General features: G+C 40.6%; 1 protein-coding gene across 6 annotated transcripts in view; it reads left to right on the plus strand.

Moving 5' to 3' along the window:
- The window catches only part of AOAH (acyloxyacyl hydrolase), a 177583-nt gene that overhangs the window by 114101 nt on the left and 44178 nt on the right, over window positions 1-19304 (plus strand). For all 6 annotated transcript variants that reach the window (XM_036864537.1, XM_036864542.1, XM_036864543.1 and 3 more), the window contains one exon: window positions 10892-10974. In XM_036864537.1, the coding sequence (XP_036720432.1) occupies window positions 10892-10974 (83 nt within the window). The remainder of the gene's footprint in view (window positions 1-10891; window positions 10975-19304) is intronic.

The following is a 19304-nucleotide window of genomic DNA, read 5'->3' on the forward strand; positions in this document are numbered from 1 at the left end:
ACATTGAAGAGATTTGCAAAATGGTAAAATGATGCTTTTCTTCTCACTAATTGGGGGAGGGGTTGGAAATTTTTTTTTTTTCAGAAAACAAATATTTCATTTATGTTAACATGTAATGGGCTTATTATTTTAACTGATTAATAATTAAATGATCTTTCAAATGTCTAAGTTTTAAGTTCCAGTATATAAATATTGACAGCTATAACTCACATAAACAAAAGCTCTCTGGTTTCTTCAATAATTTTAAAAACATAAAGTGGTGCTGAGAGAAAAAAATTGAGAATTTCTGTTACAGGGAGTGAGTGTAGAAAAGAGATGTGGCTGAGGAGAGTGGCTGGGGGATGCCAACATGTAGAGGTCAGGGAAGAGAAGGAACAGCCCTCAAAGAGGAAAGAAAACTAGAAGCATTTAGTGTCCTGGAGGCCAAGTGAAGAAAGTGTTTCCAAAGGAGAAGTGCCCATCAGCCTGATGGTGCCTGAGGAAGAGGAAGATGAGAACTGAGAAGGACCACTGGGTGTCCAGACAGTGATCACGGGGACACTTTGACCAGAAACGTTTCAGTGGGGCGGAGATGGAAGTCTGATTGGAGAGAGTAGGTTCAGGAGGTGATGAAGTAAATGCAGGTGAGCATACACAACTCATAGCGAGTTTTACTATCAAAGGGAGCAGAGAAGTGAGGTGATAGCCGATGGGGAATAAAAGATGAGGGAGACATTTTTAGATGAGAAATCCTGCAGCATGCTTGTGGAGTTAGGAAGAGCCAAAAGAGGGAGAAAGGCGGACAAAGGAAGGAACAGGTCTTAGACAAGGCAAGAAGGGATGGAATGCAGGCGCAGGGAGGCACTGCCTGGGGCAGGAAGGACCACCTGGAGACACCGACTGCTAGCCCAGGACTCTTCCTGCCGTGTACTGACAAATCTCTCCACTGCGATGATGCCCCCTTTGACCCTACTTAGCGTTTTGTTTTTTTTTTTTTTGACCCTACTTAGTTTTTAATTTTTTTTTAATTTTTTCAAATCATGAATACATTTCTATTTTGCAAAAAATACTGAGCTATGTAATGTAAAAAGCCAAAGCCCTTTCCCAATTTCATTCCCTTTCTCAGAAGAAAGTCCCGTTATCAATTTAGTGTGGTTTCTTACAGACCCTTTCTATGTATCTGTACATAAAGAAGTAAATGCTTTGTTGGGGTTTTCCCGTAAATGACATCATACTATGCATAACATACTATAAATTAATGCTTTAACAGTACTTCTTGAAACACTTTCCATTCTTGTGCAGAATGGTATTTCATAGTATGGTTGTTTTATTCTCCTACTGATGGACAGTCAACTTAATTCCAAATCCTCATTAATTCCAATAATGCTGTAATGAACATTCTATGGTTCTCTTTATGACTACATGTGAGGATGTCTTTAGAAAAAAATTACTGGATCAAAATGTATACATTTTTAATTTTTTATAATCCTTCCAAAAAGGCTATACCAATTTACAGTCCCACAAATATTGTATAAGAATACTTGTTTCCCCACACCTTTGTCAATACCGGATATTGACAAATATCTTCTTAATTTTTTTCTGATCTAACAAAAATATTTTATTGCTCTTCTAATATGTAACCTCTTGATTACTAGTGAGTTTGAAAATTTTTCATAGGCATTGAACCTCAGCTTTGTCTTACCCAGTTACCCCCATTCACGCTTCAACAACCACCAGTCAGGGGTCAGTTCCTTTTGACGGCCTCTCCATACTAACCCCCTGATATAGTAACTAATCTGACTATACGATTCTCTCCAGTGCTCCTATTTTGCCCGTTCAATACCAATGTCATCTCACTTGTCATAACTGTAATTTGAGGGGTGCAGAGAAGGAGTGTAAATTTGTCAGACAGTTTACTCACTGTCTCCCCACTCCACCCACCCCGTACCAGACTCTGAGCATCTCGAGTGCCAGAATTCGGCTTGACTTCACTCTGGAGCCCTAGCCCCTGGCACAGAGTGTGGCACCATAGTAGGTACTCAATAAAAGAATCACTAAGTTTATAATGACATCACTTTATATTTGCAGAGTGTGGTACTATCTACAAACCTCCTTCCCTTGCATTTACTCAGATTGCCTAAATCAAATCAGATTTGCAGGAATTAACATTTCAGGGAAAACACCAGGAACATGGGAGGAGGAGTATAAACAGCATGAATTTGATCACCAGCTGCATAATGGGACGCATATAAAAATAAATCAGTGTAACTTAAGCCTTTGGACTTCTAAGTGGGTTCGATCATAAATATTCTACAAGAAATTAGCAAATTCATCACAATATTAAAATAACTGCACAGTCAACAAATTGGAGAAAATAAGTTTAAAGTAAAATTATCAATTCAGTAGTGAGGTAGAAAGAGTAAAACAAAGGAGAGATCTGCTATTTGGTCAATAATAGATAAATTAAGCATTGATGTGAATTTTTGTCAAGAATGATATAATTTTACAGCAATCTAGATTGATCAAAGTAAATGTACAACCTCCAAATTTTTCTAGTAGAATTCTTGTAACCAACTGAACTTGAGATTTTAGGCCATCTCATAAAGCTCAAATATAGATCACAGAGATAGTTCATCAATATTCTTCAAAAACTGTTCTGTGAAACGCTAGTTCCACAAGATGTTAAAAGGTATTATGTACACTTTTTAAAAAGATTCCTAGGTCAAATAAGTTTTGGAAATGCTGGTTTAAATAAAGGGAAACAGTTTTATTCAGTGTAAGGCTTATCAGAGCCTTCAATAACCCCCAAAACTTTGTATAGCTCCAAGATATAATATGAAACATTTCTTAAACTAATCTGACCACAGAACCATGTAGAATGTGTGTCTGTTTTATGAGAAAAATACGTCTCAAGAAACTAGTGTTGCACAGAGCATCCTTTGAGAAATACTGTTGCGATTACTAAAACAATCTTCTTCTATGCCACAAATGATCTTTTCAGATTTGTAAGCATCCACAGGCTTAAATCCCTCAGTTTTATCACAGTTTAAAGTTTACCCTGATACAGTGGCCTAGAATCAAATCTGAGACTGGCAAAAGCCAGGATGGAGAGAGTTATAATGCCACAAGCTCAGAGAAGGGCAGAGGAAGGAATCTTAGTGGAAAGTTAACAGGTAAGAAGCCTTGTGTGAGTACAGCAGCTTATGAATTATTGAACACGATGCCCCTGAAGTCTATTTCCCTCTACTATTTTGCTGCTCCAAATTCAAAATCTATCATGCTGTCTTGCTAATCTTTTCATGTCTGAACTCCTGGGACCTCCTCTGCAGTCATCCTCACCCTGCAAGCCCCCCTGCATAATTAGTCCATTGCCAGGCTCTTTGAATACACAACGAGTCATATTCTGCATGTTTATCTCTCTCTGAGGCTGAAATCTTGCTTCTCCTGTGATGTGATGCAGTGAATTAGGGGTTACACAGGGCTCTGGGATGTGGCTAGTATCAAAGAGCTAGAAGGAATTTTAAAAGTTCTTTAATCCATCTCCCTGGCCCCATGCTGGCCTGACCTCCATCCACATCGGAAGGAAAATTATCCACCCTTGTCTTAAAACTTCCTAGCAGTAGAGGTCCCTGAATAAAGCCTGTCTAGTCTCTAAATTATCCAACTTTATCCCAATCCACTCCCCTGTCCTAACCCTTCACATCAAATGTTACCATTTATCTCTCACTTACCTTCCAAGCCCCAGTCTTTTTTGTGTGACTAATTCCCATTCAGCTTCACAGGGTCTCAGAATTTATACCCAAACTAGCTGTGCTGCTAAAGAGAGTCAGAAATAGACTCAGAAACAGGACCTGATACATCACTGTTGCTTGAATAATATTTCACTCGGTTTATTCCAAAAAACCTCTGATATGCTAAGCCCTTTGGGAAACTGTTATGTTGCCTCTCTCCAAGTGGGTTCTGCTTGGAATCAACATAGGAGGTGATAATTTTTTCAATTTTAAAACAACCCTTTTAATTTGTCTGCATTATTCTTGAGGCTTTTTCTTAATTTTACTCTTTCTTTTGTTTTGTTTTTCTTTCAGCCATAGCGAAACGAGAGAGGGGGGCGGTCATTAGAAAGCTCTCAGAGAAAGTGGTTTTTGTATTACCTGAGCCCATGTTGGGGAAAGCAACTAGTAGTCATTCTGAGATTTATCTGTTTTGAATTTTGGTATTAGAAATCAAAATATGACTACTGTGTCCTCAGTGAAAGGGCTATACGTCCCAGGCCCTACAATAGATGGAGCTGATCAAACTGGGAATTTAATATGGTGAACCTCCAAGCCTACTCTCAATGCTGAGGGCACCCCAGCTTAGACACTGGGGAATGTGTGAGGAAGAGAACTTTCAAACACTCCTTCTCTACACCCCTCAAATTACAGGACTGAAGCTATTACCTCTTCTACTCACCTGTTGGACTGGGTTTTGATGCACGACAGAGGAAAAAGAGAAATAAAGATCATAAAGGAAACTGGAGTCCAAGTAGGGAAAGGGGAGTGAGAAGAGGGGAATTTGAAACCAGAATGGTGATCACCATTAACCTTACTATGCGTGGTGACCTCAGTTTAGCCTATTAATTCAAGTTTCACTGACCCTGTATGTAAATAACTTTCTATTAAGCAATCTCCTCCATTTATAGGCATCTCAAATATTGTATTACAAGCTTCTCAACATATTGTACTGATCCCTCTATCTTCTCAGAATTCCTGAGCACTGCATGAGAAATTCAATTCCTAAGATTTATAAGAGAGGTTATGTATTGAGAATGGGGATGAAAGAAAATAGTAACTTTTTAGGTGAAATAGTTTCTAGTACTTAGTATTACAAAACCTTAATCCCAAAATTCTAGATGCTATTTCTGCTCAGAAATAGTAATGGAGCTATTTGCTTATTGATAAAGATTTCTATGTTCTTTCTGTAACGTGTGACTAGCTGTATCTATAATATTAATATCCACACTGTTTACTCTCCATGAGCAGGTCAAGAGCAAAACAATATTTCAGTACATAAATTCCATTTTTAGAATTATCAAAAATACCTTTCTGGCTAAATATTGGTAACAATTACTTCCCCAAAGGAAAATAACCCCTCTTTATTGACTGTGAAATTATTTTAGTATTGAACTCAGATCTAATGTCCATTTCCTATCTGCTTTTTCAAAATATAATAAAATAGTCAAGGCAGAGGGCATAGATGATGCAGTGTATAAAGTATTCATTTCAGCCTTCTGGGTAAGATAGCAGATTGAACAAAGCATTTACTTCTCTTCCTTGAGAAACCCCACTAAAATGACAGCAAACGAATTTGTCCACAAGGACAAAGAGAACAGGAAGAGCCAACAGCCACAAAATGTTGGAAGCCAGAAAGCAGAAGGACAAGTGGTAACTGACTTAGTCTATTCAAGAAAGTTGCATCCTAAACTAGGAGGAGGGACGGCTGAGAAGCAACCCAGTCTACACCGCAGAACCCCAGAGGCCTTGGGAACTGGCTCTGTATGGTAGCTCTAGAAATGAAAGTGAGGCTAAAAACAAGTCTTGGTTGAAAGATTGTTGAAGAAGTAGTTAGATCCTCGGATCTCTTCCCCTCCCTTATTCTGATATAAGACTAGGGTTTCTTCTCTGGAGATGCTAAAATCAAGAGCTTCTGGACTGGAAGACAGCAGACAAGGGGAGGTAGGAGCATTGTGCTAAAACACAAGCATGCTGAATCTGAAGTCCACCCACCCCTGGACCCAGAGGACTGGCAACCCAGCTGGAGACTAGAAGACCCTTCTCTGGGGAATCTGCACATCCTAAGAGGAAAGCCCCAAAGACTCGGACAGCAGGGGTTCCCTGAGAAAGGCCCAGCCAGCCCACCCTCTAGTAAGGGCCACAGACAAAAAGCCACACCCAGCAGGCCCACTTTCCAATCAGCTTTTGAGTTTTCAACTAGTTTCCACTTTTACACATAAGCCAACAACCCACGATCATCAGATATCTGAGACCAACCTCGATGGTGAAAAACAACACAAAAACAAAGAGAAAAACAACTTCAAGATAACAGAGACAGTGCTCCAGGGGGAAATTTTTTTTAACTTTAATTAATATCCTACTTATAAAAATAACTAAAATGATATCTTCAAAAAAGTAAGAGGAGATATTACATTCATGAAATAAAAACATTATACTAAAATTAAAGAAATATTCAGAGACCAAAAAAGATCATTGGAAGATTATACTAACGACATAAGATGAATTTCATGGATGTATTGAAAAATCATGTTGAGGATATCATCCAGAAAATAGAGCAAAAGACAAAGAGATGGAAACTAAGACAGAAAAACTAGGAAAATTAGAGGGCCAGTCTAGGTGACCCAGTATCCAAATAATAGGAGTTCTAAGAAAGGAAGAAATCATCAATGGAATAATTCAAGAACACCTCTCAGAACTGAGTGACATGAATTTTTCCAGGTTGAAAGGGTGTCTAACACTGAATGGAAATAGAACCACACCACCCTGTCATCATGACACTTCAGAACACTTGGAACAGATGCTACTCAGGTTCTCAAAGGATTGAGGCACAGAATGGCTTCAGACAACAACACAGGTAGGTCAGGATCCAATGGATCGATTCCTTCAAACTTATGAGGGAAAACGATATTAACCCAGAATTCTATAAGCATCTGTTCTGGACATCGATTGTTGTATAAAAAGTACTCCAAAGTTTAGTGGCTTAAAACAAGGCATTTTTATACCTCACAGTTTGGGAGGTCAGGAATTCAGGCAGAGCTTGGCTGGCCAATTCTTCCTCTCCATGTAATATTGACCATGGACACGACAGTATTCACTTAGTGCTGGGCTGGAGGGTCCAAGATGGCTTCACTCACACGAAGTGGGTGCCTGACAAGGGGTGACCAGAAGGCTGGGTTAAGCTGGATCTCTTTTCCTTTCCAGGTAGGGCTTTTTTTTTTTTTTAATAAACTTTAATTTTTGAGCAGTTTTAGGTTTACAGAAAAAATGAGCAGAAAGTACTGAGAGTTCCCATATACTCCCTCATCTCCTCAATTCCCCCTATTATTAACATCTCACATTAGTGTGGTAGATTTGTTATAAATGAAGAGCCAACATTGATACATTATTCTTAACTGAAGTCCATAGTTTACATTAGGGTTTACTCTTTGTGTTGTGCATTCTATGGGTTTTGACAAATGCATAATGACATATATCCACCATTACAGTATTGTACAGATTAGTTTCACTGCCCTAAAAAGGCCCTGTACTCCACCTATTAATACCCGCCTCCCTCCTCTTAACCCCTGGAAACCACTGATTTTTTTATTGTCTCCATGTTTTGCCTTTTCCAGAATGTCACATAGTTGGAATCACACAGTATGTAGCCTTTTCAGACTGGCTTCTTTTACTTAGCAATATGCACTTAAGCTTCCTCTATGTCTCTTCATGGCGTAATAGCTCACTTCCTTTTATTGTTGAATAATAGTCCTTTGTATGGGTGTACCACGGTTTGTTTATCTATTCACCTATTGAAGGACATCTTTGTTGCTTCCACTATAGGTCCTTTTTAACATGGTGTCTCCAGAAAGACAGTCAGACTTCTTAGGTGGTGGACCAGGGCTCCAAGAGACCAAAGTTGCCAAGAATCTTAAAAGCCAGGCCAAAACTGGCATAGTTGACTTCCACCATATCTTTTTGGTCAAAGAAGTAACAAGACAGCCAAGATTTAAGGGTAGGGGTGTCAAAGATTATGAGGCTATTCTTAAATCTACCACACCAGTCAACAAGAGGCAAACAGATAATTCTGGAGACCCATTCCCTCTTTCCTATTGGTACTTAACAAGAAGCTGATTCATCCTGTTTGGAACTCCTCCTTTTTAACAAAACAGTTACCTATCCCTGAAATTTATTATTCTTATTCTTATTCTTATTATATAGCGACTTATAAACACCAGAAACTGCTTTCCCTAAGAATATATAGGGTGTCCCATATGTGTCCAGTCTAGCTATGTCCTGTCTAAGACACTTTTCTATGAGATAATGAGATTTCAGGGACAAGGTGAACACTGCTACTTCTCTACTTGAAGTTCGTCCCCAACAAGTCCTATTAACCCTTATTTGTGTTTGTATTTATGGTGCAAGCTGTGTTTCTGGGCCCGCCCTACACCTCACCAGCAATACCTCACCACCCTACACCTCACTAAGTCAAAAATAAAAACATTTTCAGATGCTAAAAAAAGTAATGTTACTTCACACACATCCTTCAAACGTTACGAAAAAGTACTCTCCATCAAAAATAAGAAAAATGTGGTCTTCCAGGAAATAGGATATCTAACAAGTCAGGAAGAGGTGAAAAGAATTCCCAGGATATGAAAAAGGAGGCTCCCAGGATATCTGCTCTGCAGCAGAGTGAGAGGGCAACAAGTCCTGATTAAGCAGGGCAAGAGGATCCAGGAGAGATTTCCACAGGAAGATGAAATTAATAAACTATCTGATATATCAGAGCATATTGAAAAGAGATCAAACAACTGTAAAAAGATTTAAGGGTGAATTGATGATAAACACTTAAGAAAATTAAACAAAGAAACAAAGGCAGCTATTAACTCCAGGGAAATGAAAGCGTTGTGAAGAGAAGAAAAAGCAATCATAGATCTGTTGTGAATAGCTAAATCCTCCTCTTGATAGTGGGAAGTGAATAGATAATGCCAAAGACTAAAAATCAAGAAGGAGCCTTGAAAGTATGTTATTTAGAGATAAGAAAGAAAATACGAAAAGACTCAGTCAAATAAGGTTGAAGTTAATTGCCTCTGGGAATGGAGAAATGGGGAGGAATGGGGAGTGTGAGCTTGCTGTTTATCACTACAAGTCTTATAGACGAAAATAGTTCAACTATTTTGTTCTGTAAGGCTCACCACTTCAAGTCTTTGCTCACATCCACCTTTTCAATAAGCCTTGTTCTGACCACTCTAATCTTAGCTCCCCTGCCTCCCTTTTTTCCATAGCATTTACTGCCTTCTAGCATGCTCCATAATTTGCCTATTCATGATGTTTAGTGGGTTTTTTTCCCTGCCAGAATGTCAACGACACAGGGGCAGGGATCTTCGTCTTTTTCATTTACCAGTAGGACCCAGGTGCCTCTAATAGTGCATGGAACATAGTAAGGCTCAATAAACATTATTCAAGTAAAATGAATTTGATTTTTAAAACTGTGTGCATGGGTAGCTTTGATTTTAAAAAGTAAAATAAATCACTCACCCCAAAACTCTACCACAAAGCAAAAATTCCATAATTAAAATATTGTTCAGAGATCTTGGTCTTCTATTAAGAAATGTTACTAGTAGTTTCTTTTTTTGGGGGGGGTTAATTGAAGTATAGTTGATTACAGTGTTGTGTTAGTTTCTTTATTACATTCTTTTCCCTTATAAGTCATTACAAAATAACTTACAAGAGAAAAGAATGTGCTATACAGTAGGTCCTTGTTGGTTATCTATTTTATATATAGTAGTGTGTACATGTTAATCCCAAACTCCTAATTTATCCCTCCCTCCCCCTTTCCCCTTTGGTAACCACAAATTTGTTTTCTATTATTATTAGTTTCCTCAGACTTCAGAAAGAACAATACTTAACAGTGCATTCTAAGTGCCCAAACCTGAAGCACTGAGACAGTAGGCAAGCACTATAATACAATGAGTGAGACTTACATAACACTTAAAAATAAATGGTAATTTATGTAAGGTTGTGAGATATGAAGTTTATTATAATGAAGAGAAGATAAAATACATTTGAGGAATAATCAAATATATCTGAGTTTAACTATTATTCATTAGTTTATACCTGGTCTTGTTTCAAAACGGATTTTAGGAAGCCTATAAAAGTATAGTGAACATAACATTAAATTCCATTTAAATTAAATTAAAGTTTGGCAAAAGAAGATAGAAAATCAAAGATGGGACAAAGAGAAGCCAATAAAATGACTTAAAATATGTGCAATTACAGCCTGATGCTGGTTGAAAATTTGTCTCTAAAATCTGTGTCCATTAGTATTAGATTCAGCTATAAGTAACGGAGAAACTCAATGTATGGGTGGTTTAAATAAGATGACAGATGAGTTTATTTCTCTCACATGTGCAGTCCAGGTCTGATATGGGAGCTCAACTCCACTGGTCCTCAGGGATCCAGGGCCCTTCCAGCTCACGCCTCTGCTTTCTCAGTGTAGAACTTATCCCCAGAGTCCAAGATGACAGCGTTCCTATTGTGGGCAGCAGAATGGAGAAAAAGGACTAAGCAAGGGTCACCTGCCAATTGTTTCCTGAGAAACATTCCCAGAAACTGTCACTGGATACTTCTCCTTCCATCTTATTGTCCAGAATTTAGTGAAGTGGCCACTCCTAGCTGCAAGGGAAGCTGAGTAAAGCAGTCATCATTTGGGGCAGACACATGTCCTACTGAAACTTCTATTAAAATGGATGAAAGGGGAGAAATGGATCTGAAAGACAACAGGAGTGTCTGCCACAGCTTCACAGCAACCAAAAGAAGAAAGGGAACATGGTCAGGTCCAAAATAACCGAGTTGGTAAAAATGACCAGTTGCTCAAGAGACTTACAGCAGCTCTTGGTTAAAAGGTTAGAAAGGGATGACTGGAAGTCTTCATAAAAAAAAGGAAAAGTTTGATCTTATCACATCAGTGCAACCCGTTTTGTAGAACTGTTTCTTATAACAACTCCTAATAATGTATTGACAGTTTAGAGAAAATGTGCCTGCAGAGATTTGATTTTCTGAGTTCATTTTCACATTTAAAAAATCATAATAAAACCATGTTTCTTTTAACTCCATCATGTGAATGTCCTGACATTAAATATACACGTATATATTTCTTTCAGAGTTAAAGAAAACTCCATTTACCTTCGTTTACGGAAAAGAAACCACTGCAATCACAGGGACTACCAGAACATTTCAAGAAATGGTATGTAGTGTTCCATTTAAACTTCACCAATGTGCCTTTAATGTTTCGTTTTATTTCATAAGTACCACAAAAGCAGAGGATTAGATAATAAACACATAATAAAATGAACAGTCCCCCTTTTCAATACCATTTCCTTTTCTGAGAGAGGGGCCCTTTTAAAGCCTTTTACCCATAGCAAAAGAGAACAAGACAAGATGCCGTTAAGGTAGAGACCACGGGGGCACCTTAGTCATCCAAGAGCAAAGCTCTAGAAAGGCCAAGGTGCAGGGCATCAAGGCTCAGGAGTCAAGACCTAAGTGAGCATTTGCAGAACAAGGGCTGAGCGAAATCAAGGTCATTGCAAAGACTCTGCTCTCCCTTATGGTGCAAAGTCTCCCACATTTCTACTGGGGTTGGAGTTTTAAGAAAAATAGCTAAGCGTTTGTGGCTGAAATCCCCCAAAGCCATTTTAAAAAGGAATGTGTTTTCAGGGTATTGTCTCCATCAGCTGCCCATGTTTCTGGGCTTGTTTCTTACCTGTGTGGTTCTCACCTCCCACCTTGGACCCAGATTCAGTCCACAAGATTTTGATGAAACTCCTGATTGATAAACCATGGCCTGGCTAGTACCTAATGAGCTGCCAAGTAATATTTTGTGACACATAATGCAGATATGGCAAACACTTAGTCTGTGTGTTGCCACTCCATCTTCCGAAGTCTGGGGAAGATATTAACTAACCCACCTTGGCACTCTTGTCCGCTATTCTGCTTCAGCGATTCTCACAACACAACACACCTGACAATCATCATCAACAGATTAGACTTGGCACATAAAGTTAAACCTATTTGTCATCCCTATGCCATCTCTAATCAACAGAGTATTAAGGAATTTTCCAAGCAGTACAAGTTTTATCTAAATATATGACCTACAAATAATGTATTGTTTATCATATATATTCTACACAGAACAAATGTTCTATTCTAAGGACAACATAGTTTTTTTCTTACTAATACAATAATAGCTGATTGTTGATCTCTTACCAAATGCTAAGAACAATTTATGTATAATATTTCTCCTAATCCTTTCAACAAATTATAAAGCAAGTATTTATTATATTACATATTATATTACTTCAATTCTAAGATATCATTGATTGTATTAGCTCTGGAGAGTGTTAATGGTGGAAAAAGGAAAGAAAAATGGCAATGTACACATTGATTGCAGCGCTCAACCCAGTATCAAATGTATTAAAATACGCTTCTCAGAATTGGGAATTTGTAATGATATCTACACTGTTACAGCTGAGAAAACAGAGGCATAGAGAGAACCAAGAGCCCTGTCCAGATCACAGAAATAGAAAGTTGCAGAGCTGGAATTTGTACCCAGCTTATCTCACTCCACTCAGACACCAACAACGATAATACAGTCACTGGTCTATGATCCGAGACTGACCCACAGAAAGAAATCAGCCTTGTCTCTCTGCATATGAACATGACCAACAGTTTATTGGAAAGTTGTCATGCAACCTGGCTAAGAATCATCATAGACACAAAGTGAATACTGACTCCTTGCTGCTCTCTCTTGTTTCCTTTAATGAGATATTCAAACAGTCCCAGTGCTGTCAAAAGCTCTCTGTCTGTGTAGACTGTAAAAACAAAGAACACAAAAACACCATGTGGAATATTATGCAGCTCTAGAAAATGAGGGCTAAAAGTCCATATATTTTTATTTAGAAAGACAAAACACCGCCAAAAGAAAAATTAGCGTATAAAATTGGATAGTATAATTTAATTTCTACTATATTTTTAAAAGAAAAGAAAAAACTAGCTGTACATAAGAAAATTGGTAGAAAATACACCAAAATCATTATGTTTGATAAATTATGGGTGATAGCTTTCATTTTTTTTAATATTTCTGTTTCCCACAGATTTTGGTTTTATATAGAAATAACAACCAAAAAACATCTAGATGGAAACTGAATGAAGGAACAGTAAAGAACTTGCCCAAGGTCCCCAGCCAAGAGTCCATGTTAGGGTGCAGAATAAGGGATAGGATTCAGCCAGAAATGCAGTTTGGAAGCTGCGCTCTCCCCGTGTGCCTGTGACACCAGCATTTCTCTCTCACAAGACCCAGACATGTCATCTCAACGTCACTTTGTTCCCACAATGAATGCAGCCATCTTCTGTAAAATCTAAAAGACCAAAGTAAAATTCTCTGAAAAGTACTCAGTACAATTTATAGTAGACACCTCTCCTTTTGTGGTACACTGTCTTGACAGCATTTCTTTAAAATTCAGATCTTGGAGATAAAAAGGGAGAAAGGAGATGGGAGGATAGCCTAATCATGAAAAAACATGTGTGTCAAAATTTGATTGAAACCCATGGCTTCTGTCAGACTTTTACCTAATGAATAGATGCAGGGGTGGAGTTGGGGGTGAGGAGTATTTCTGTTCTTTTCTTTAAATTCAAAATCCTTAGAAATACAAAGAGTGTACACTTTGTCTAGTATAACTTCTTTGAAGATGCTTCTTGACTATTTTTCTAAGGATGTAATTATAAACAAATTTTTTTTTGAGTTTCTGATAGTTACTCATTATTTAATGTTCTGGCTTTATTCTCCAGCACATCTTCCTGTTTTCTGCTGCTTTCCTCACTATGGATTTTTCCTTTGATATTATGCAGCATGTAACCTGACTGCCAGTGCCAAATCATTTCAATTACTCCCCAAGGTTTTTATTAGATATAGAAAAAGTCAGCTTTCTATAGCCTGCATATTTATGTCTACACTTATTTTTCAGAACCAGTGAGAGAGAAAGAGGAAAAAGGGAAGAAAAAGTTGAATGGAATATGAAAGCGTTTCTTAAAAATTGTGTAATAAGAATTAAAGAAACAGCTCCTGTTTTCCTCTTGAGGTTTATGTACAAGATCTCAAAAATTTCTATAGATAGCTCTACCATGAACCATTGCCAGTGATTATAAGGTATTTTAAAATGTAAACTGTTGAAGTCATTTTAATTTGGGTACTAATTCTCTGGCATGGAGGGTTAAGCGTAGGAAGTTTCTTGCTAAGCCTTCGTTACAATCAGCAAAGGAGATGGGTTGCAGCAGCCCTTACAGCTCCCAACGTGCCCACACGGCTCGGGTGGGGAGCAGAAGGGAGTGCGGTGAAGGGGGAAAGGGTCAAAACACCAGGGGGTTGGCTGGGTCCTCACAGAATATCACCTTACTTTTCAGAGGTACAAGGTGAAGCCCAGAGAACAGAGGTCTTCCCCTCCTTGTTACTTCATAAAGTCTTTTTTCTTTGTGTATAAAATAGCAGACTGGTTTTGAATTTAGGCCCTGGAATTGGTGTGTGACTTGGACAAATTGTTAAATTTTCTGGTCCGTTTCTGCATCTATAAAATGGGGATCACGGTTGGATGAGCACAATTGCCCAAGACGACGCCGGGATCTCATTCTTTTTTTTAATTAATTTATTTATTTATTTATTTATGGCTGTGTTGGGTCTTTGTTTCTGTGCGAGGGCTTTCTCTAGTTGTGGCAAGCGGGGGCCACTCCTCATCGCGGTGCGCGGGCCTCTCACCATCGCGGCCTCTCTTGTTGCGGAGCACAGGCTCCAGACGCGCAGGCTCAGTAATTGTGGCTCACGGGCCCAGCTGCTCCGCGGCATGTGGGATCTTCCCAGACCAGGGCTCGAACCCGTGCCCCCTGCATTGGCAGGCGGATTCTCAACCACTGCGCCACCAGGGAAGCCCCAGGATCTCATTCTTTGTTGCCGTTGCAACAAGCCAGCTCCAATGGGATTCTTCACCCTGCCCTCCTGGGGGAAAGGCTGCACCCGAACTCAGTGGGATGATGGGATTCAGGGGACAAACCAAGCCTTGTAAGTTTGTCCTTTCCCCAATAAAGCCAGTTCCTTAAACTGTGTCACATGACATGAAGGAATTCATCACAAAACCCAGATGGGGCTCCCTTTGCAAAGTGGGGGTGATAGCAGCCCATACTTGAACTTCACTGGGCCCTGGTAAGGCTGAATGGGGAAATACAGGGCTTCCTGATCGTCCATCTTTGTTGCTAACTTCACCCACCACCTGTCCTGTTATTTACTCAGCATTTAAAAAAATCAGTCTCTTTTTCAATATAAATTTTTGTTTAAAGAAGCAAGTAGATTTGAAAAATCAAAAATAAATTTAAAAAACACATGTCCATGTTGTGAAGGCCTGTGGCTCCCAGAGTTCAAGGGCAGAAAGAGGGACATCTAACATTGAGTTTCCTGGCCCCTGGAAACAGTAGCAAGCAGGAAGGTAATGGGGACAGGAGAGGGGCTGCCAGCCCCACCGGGAGAATCTGGCAGAAAGAAAGGGGCTTCCTCTGGGAGGAAGAAGCTGGGCTAGGGATGGGAGTGGGCAGTGAGGGAAACTGGTAGCTGGCAGATCTAAGACTGACAGAGGGGATCTGGGGCGAAGGCTAGAGGAGAAATGAGGGGACTGCAGAGGGAGCCCTGGGGAATGGGAGGTGGGTGCAGCCTGGGGAGCAGGCTCGGGGCTCCGCTAGAGAGGCTGGAGGAGACAATGGGCAAGGGCAGGGTTAAGGCGACGGTGTGAGAACTGAGGGTGGGGCAGTGGAAGACCCCTGCTGATGGGTGAGGCAAGAGGTGGACGCTGTGGGTGGAAAGGGCTGGAGAACAAGCCTTGGCTGCTTGAGCTGGAAGCTCTAGAACATGTTGGAAGGAGCAGAAGCAGATGAGGGGTGTCATCTTCGCCCCAGCAATGATCACCCCTCAGAGACTAGAGCTTCAGGCGTGGATGCCAGTCGATATTCAGCTGGGGAGGCCAACACAGCAAACGTGGACCCCAAAACCACCTCCTATACCCGTGCTGCACGTTCCAATCTTTGGGACCTCAGCAAAGGTCTTGGGCCTTGGGCCTCGAGCTCAGAGAGGACTCAGTAAGTATTAGCTTTTATTCAGCCCTCACATAAGCCCTTTGTCCCTGCCTCTGTTGTTGCATTTCCTCGCCTGTAGCTGAGTCATTTGCTTTAAGTCTGGCTTCCCAGTCTGACGGTGAGGACAAGCTGCATGGGAACAAAATTTGTACTCCCAGCCCTGAGCTGAGCCTCTGCTGCACGTAGTAGGGACTTGTCAAGCTGACACACTTTTTTTAAACTAAATAACTCTCAGGAGTTACATTTAACCTTTGAAGAGAAGAAAAGCACACACAGTAATCTCTTGCCAACCTGAATACCTCCATGGTGGGCAAAAACCATGAGTGACAAGATTACGCTTCATCTAAAATAAAGGGTAGAAGAAAAGCAAATGTTAACATGATATTCAATATCGATATGTATTTTAAAGTAAAGAAAAATTCGTAAGGCATCTACTTCCAAAATAAACAAGACTCATCTGCTTACGAAACAAGCAAATCCCAGCCCTGAGTCTCCATGGCCACACAGCCTGCAGAGGAGGGCACTCCGATGGTCTTAGGGGCTGCACCAAGGATCTCTTTACAGTTTGCAAGCAGGACTTTACTGGCTTGAAACAGAATGTCTTTTTCACTTGCAGCCTTCCTCATTTTATTTTTGCAAGTTTAGCAAAACCTTGGTGTCAACACCTGTTTGGGGTTGTTTTGTTTTCAGAAAGTCACAAGTGCTGAAGAGCATGTCTTCTTGGAGGGGCCCATCCATACAGTGAGAGGTCGCCCCTCTCTGTGCACCCATATGCTCACCTACTTAGTGGGAGAGTGGGGAGCAAGGAACTAACGGCAAGTATATAGATATGAAAAAGGGAGAATTTTAACACTTGCGAAAGTGCATGTGTTTGCAGCCTCACCTACCCAGCCTCACCCCAATCCCCTTGCCACAAACCAAATTCAATCTTGAACTTCTTAACTTCTCTACCCACCCTCCATACCCCACACCCCCAAAAAAACTTCATCTTGCTGGTTCCCTTGTTTAGCCTTTGGTTAAACCATCTGAAGAATGGGAGAGAATCTGACAGACCAGGAGAAACTAGAAAAAAAGGGGCAAAATTCAGGGCAGCCTGTGGAATTCATACTCAGACCATCTACAGGGTAAAGTCTTAGGAAGTCTAAGTGGGTGGGGTGAAGAGGAGAAGAGAAAGTTGGGCAGCGAAGGGGTGAGGGAAGAGTTTCTAAGGCAAATTGAGGAGGAGGCCTTGGAGCAGAATCAGAGTGAGGGGGAGGGGATGGAAGAGGAGAGGGGATTTCTACATCATGTGGGACATCACATCGCGTCCAGGACAACTGTGAGTCCAGCTCAGGGCTCCTTCTCATGACTCTTGGACTGTTTCTCCTACACATCGCTGCTCTGGGATGAAACACATGAGATTCACATGTGAATCACATGAGCAAAGAAAACAACCTTATTCATATCCCACACGATAATACAACTCTCTCTTGTTGCTCTCCAGTGAAAAATCAGGAGAGGCGAGCCCCAGATTCATGAGAATGATCCTTCATGGCTTCATTAATTCTACAGTTATTTTTGAGCACCAGTCGCTGTAATAGACACAGAGGATAAAAAGACTAAATGTTAATGCATGCCTAGACCATGTTCAAGTCCTGACCCCTCAATGGCTGGTTCTATAACCTCAGTGAGTCCCTTCCCCATTCTGAACCTCAGTTTCCCTAAAATAAAGGGCTTAAACAGGATAATCAACGTCCATCCAAGCTCTATGATTCTGAAATCCTAAATCAGAGTGTCTTAGACTAGCAATCCTCAGACTCACTCCATGTTTAAGTTTTTTGGTTTTTTAATGTGGTTTATTGCTGATGTTTAATAATCAAGAGATTTTACATAAAAATCCAATTTCCTATTTATCTTAGAAAATCAGCAGTTCTGGTAAACAGGCATGCTCCTGCCTGGCAACAATGGGTTGGCACTGAGTAGTGGCCCCCCCTTCAGGTGGATCATGTGCTGTGTGTTTGGCCGAGGTTCCCACCCTGTTCCATTCACACATGGATTTAGCTACCCGGCCTCTGTGGCCATTTGAGAGTTCAACCCCGTCCCAAGTCTAATGGTCAGCAACTATTCAAGGGAAAGTGAACTAGGACTTTGATGCCCAACAGGTCAGAGGGTGCGAAAGTGAGGAATAGCTCCTGAGAGCTGACCAGGCCCTGGGCGTCCAGCAGAAGGACAGAAAGTGCCTCTGGGAGGTGTTCTAACAAGAGCAGACACGGGGGAGAAATCCGTCCTGCTCTTAGGCCTGACTGAGAGGATTTTGATTCCTCAACAAGCACAAGAACTGTCGAAGGAGCTTGTCCTGGGCACAGAGACACCACTCTTCAGGCCTTACTCCAAGCCAGAAGGAACAGGTTCATGTCCTTCCAGTCTCCAGGCAGCTAATCGTGTTTCTCTCAGAAATACTGCCAAGGACCGTTGGTTGGGGCACAGCCCTCTAAGGCATCTGTTAGCAGGATGGGCAGATTCAGCTGGAGAGTTGTTTGAAGTGGCCATTGTTATTATTACTTTTATAGACTTTAGCTAATATTAAGTACTGCTTAATTAGTTCAGATTGCTTTAACAAAGTACCACAGTGGGTAATTTATAAACGGAAATTTATTTCTCACAGGTCTGGAGGCTCAGGGTGCCTGCATGGGCAGGTTCTAATGAGAGCCTTCTTCCAGGTTGCAAACTGCTGACTTCTCGTTGCATCCCCTGGCGGCATGGCAGGAGAGCGAGCCAGCTCTCTGGCTTCTTCTTAGAACGGCATTTTTTCTTATAAGGGCACATCTTCACGATCTAATCACCTCTCAAAAGCCCCACCTCCAAATACCATCACAATGGGGATTAGATTTCCATGTATGAATTTTGGAGAGAAACAAATATTCGGTCCGTAGAAAGTACATTCTCTAAGCCAGACATTATGCTAAGTACTTTACATACTCTATCACCATTTAAACCCCACAGCAAAGTTAAGTAACTTGCCCAAGGTCCATTAGCTTGGCAGAGTTTAAACTCGTGTCCGTCTCCTACCAGATACACCAGAGCATGTCTGTCCCTGCTCCCCACCATGCCATACTGTCCCCCTTTTGGATTCTAGCTGCTAAAACCACTATCTTGCTGTCTAGGACAGCCAGTACCTGCCCTGGAGGCAGGTGAATGTCAGAATTAGATACCTTGATCCAGCATTCTGTGTCAGCCTTCTTTATCAAAAGTGGTCCTCTCAGAAAGGGATAGAGGCAAGGAAAAAGTAAAAGAAGGATGAAGAGAAAAACTGCAAATGAGTATTAATCCAGGCTTAGCTGAATTCAATTATACATACAAGGGCTTATTATTTTTATACACCCTCCACCCCGTTAAGATCTCTGTATTGGAAGAAAAAATGTTTTGTAC

The sequence above is a fragment of the Balaenoptera musculus genome, chromosome 9 (assembly GCF_009873245.2).
Source record: "Balaenoptera musculus isolate JJ_BM4_2016_0621 chromosome 9, mBalMus1.pri.v3, whole genome shotgun sequence".
Taxonomy (NCBI): Eukaryota; Metazoa; Chordata; class Mammalia; order Artiodactyla; family Balaenopteridae; genus Balaenoptera; species Balaenoptera musculus.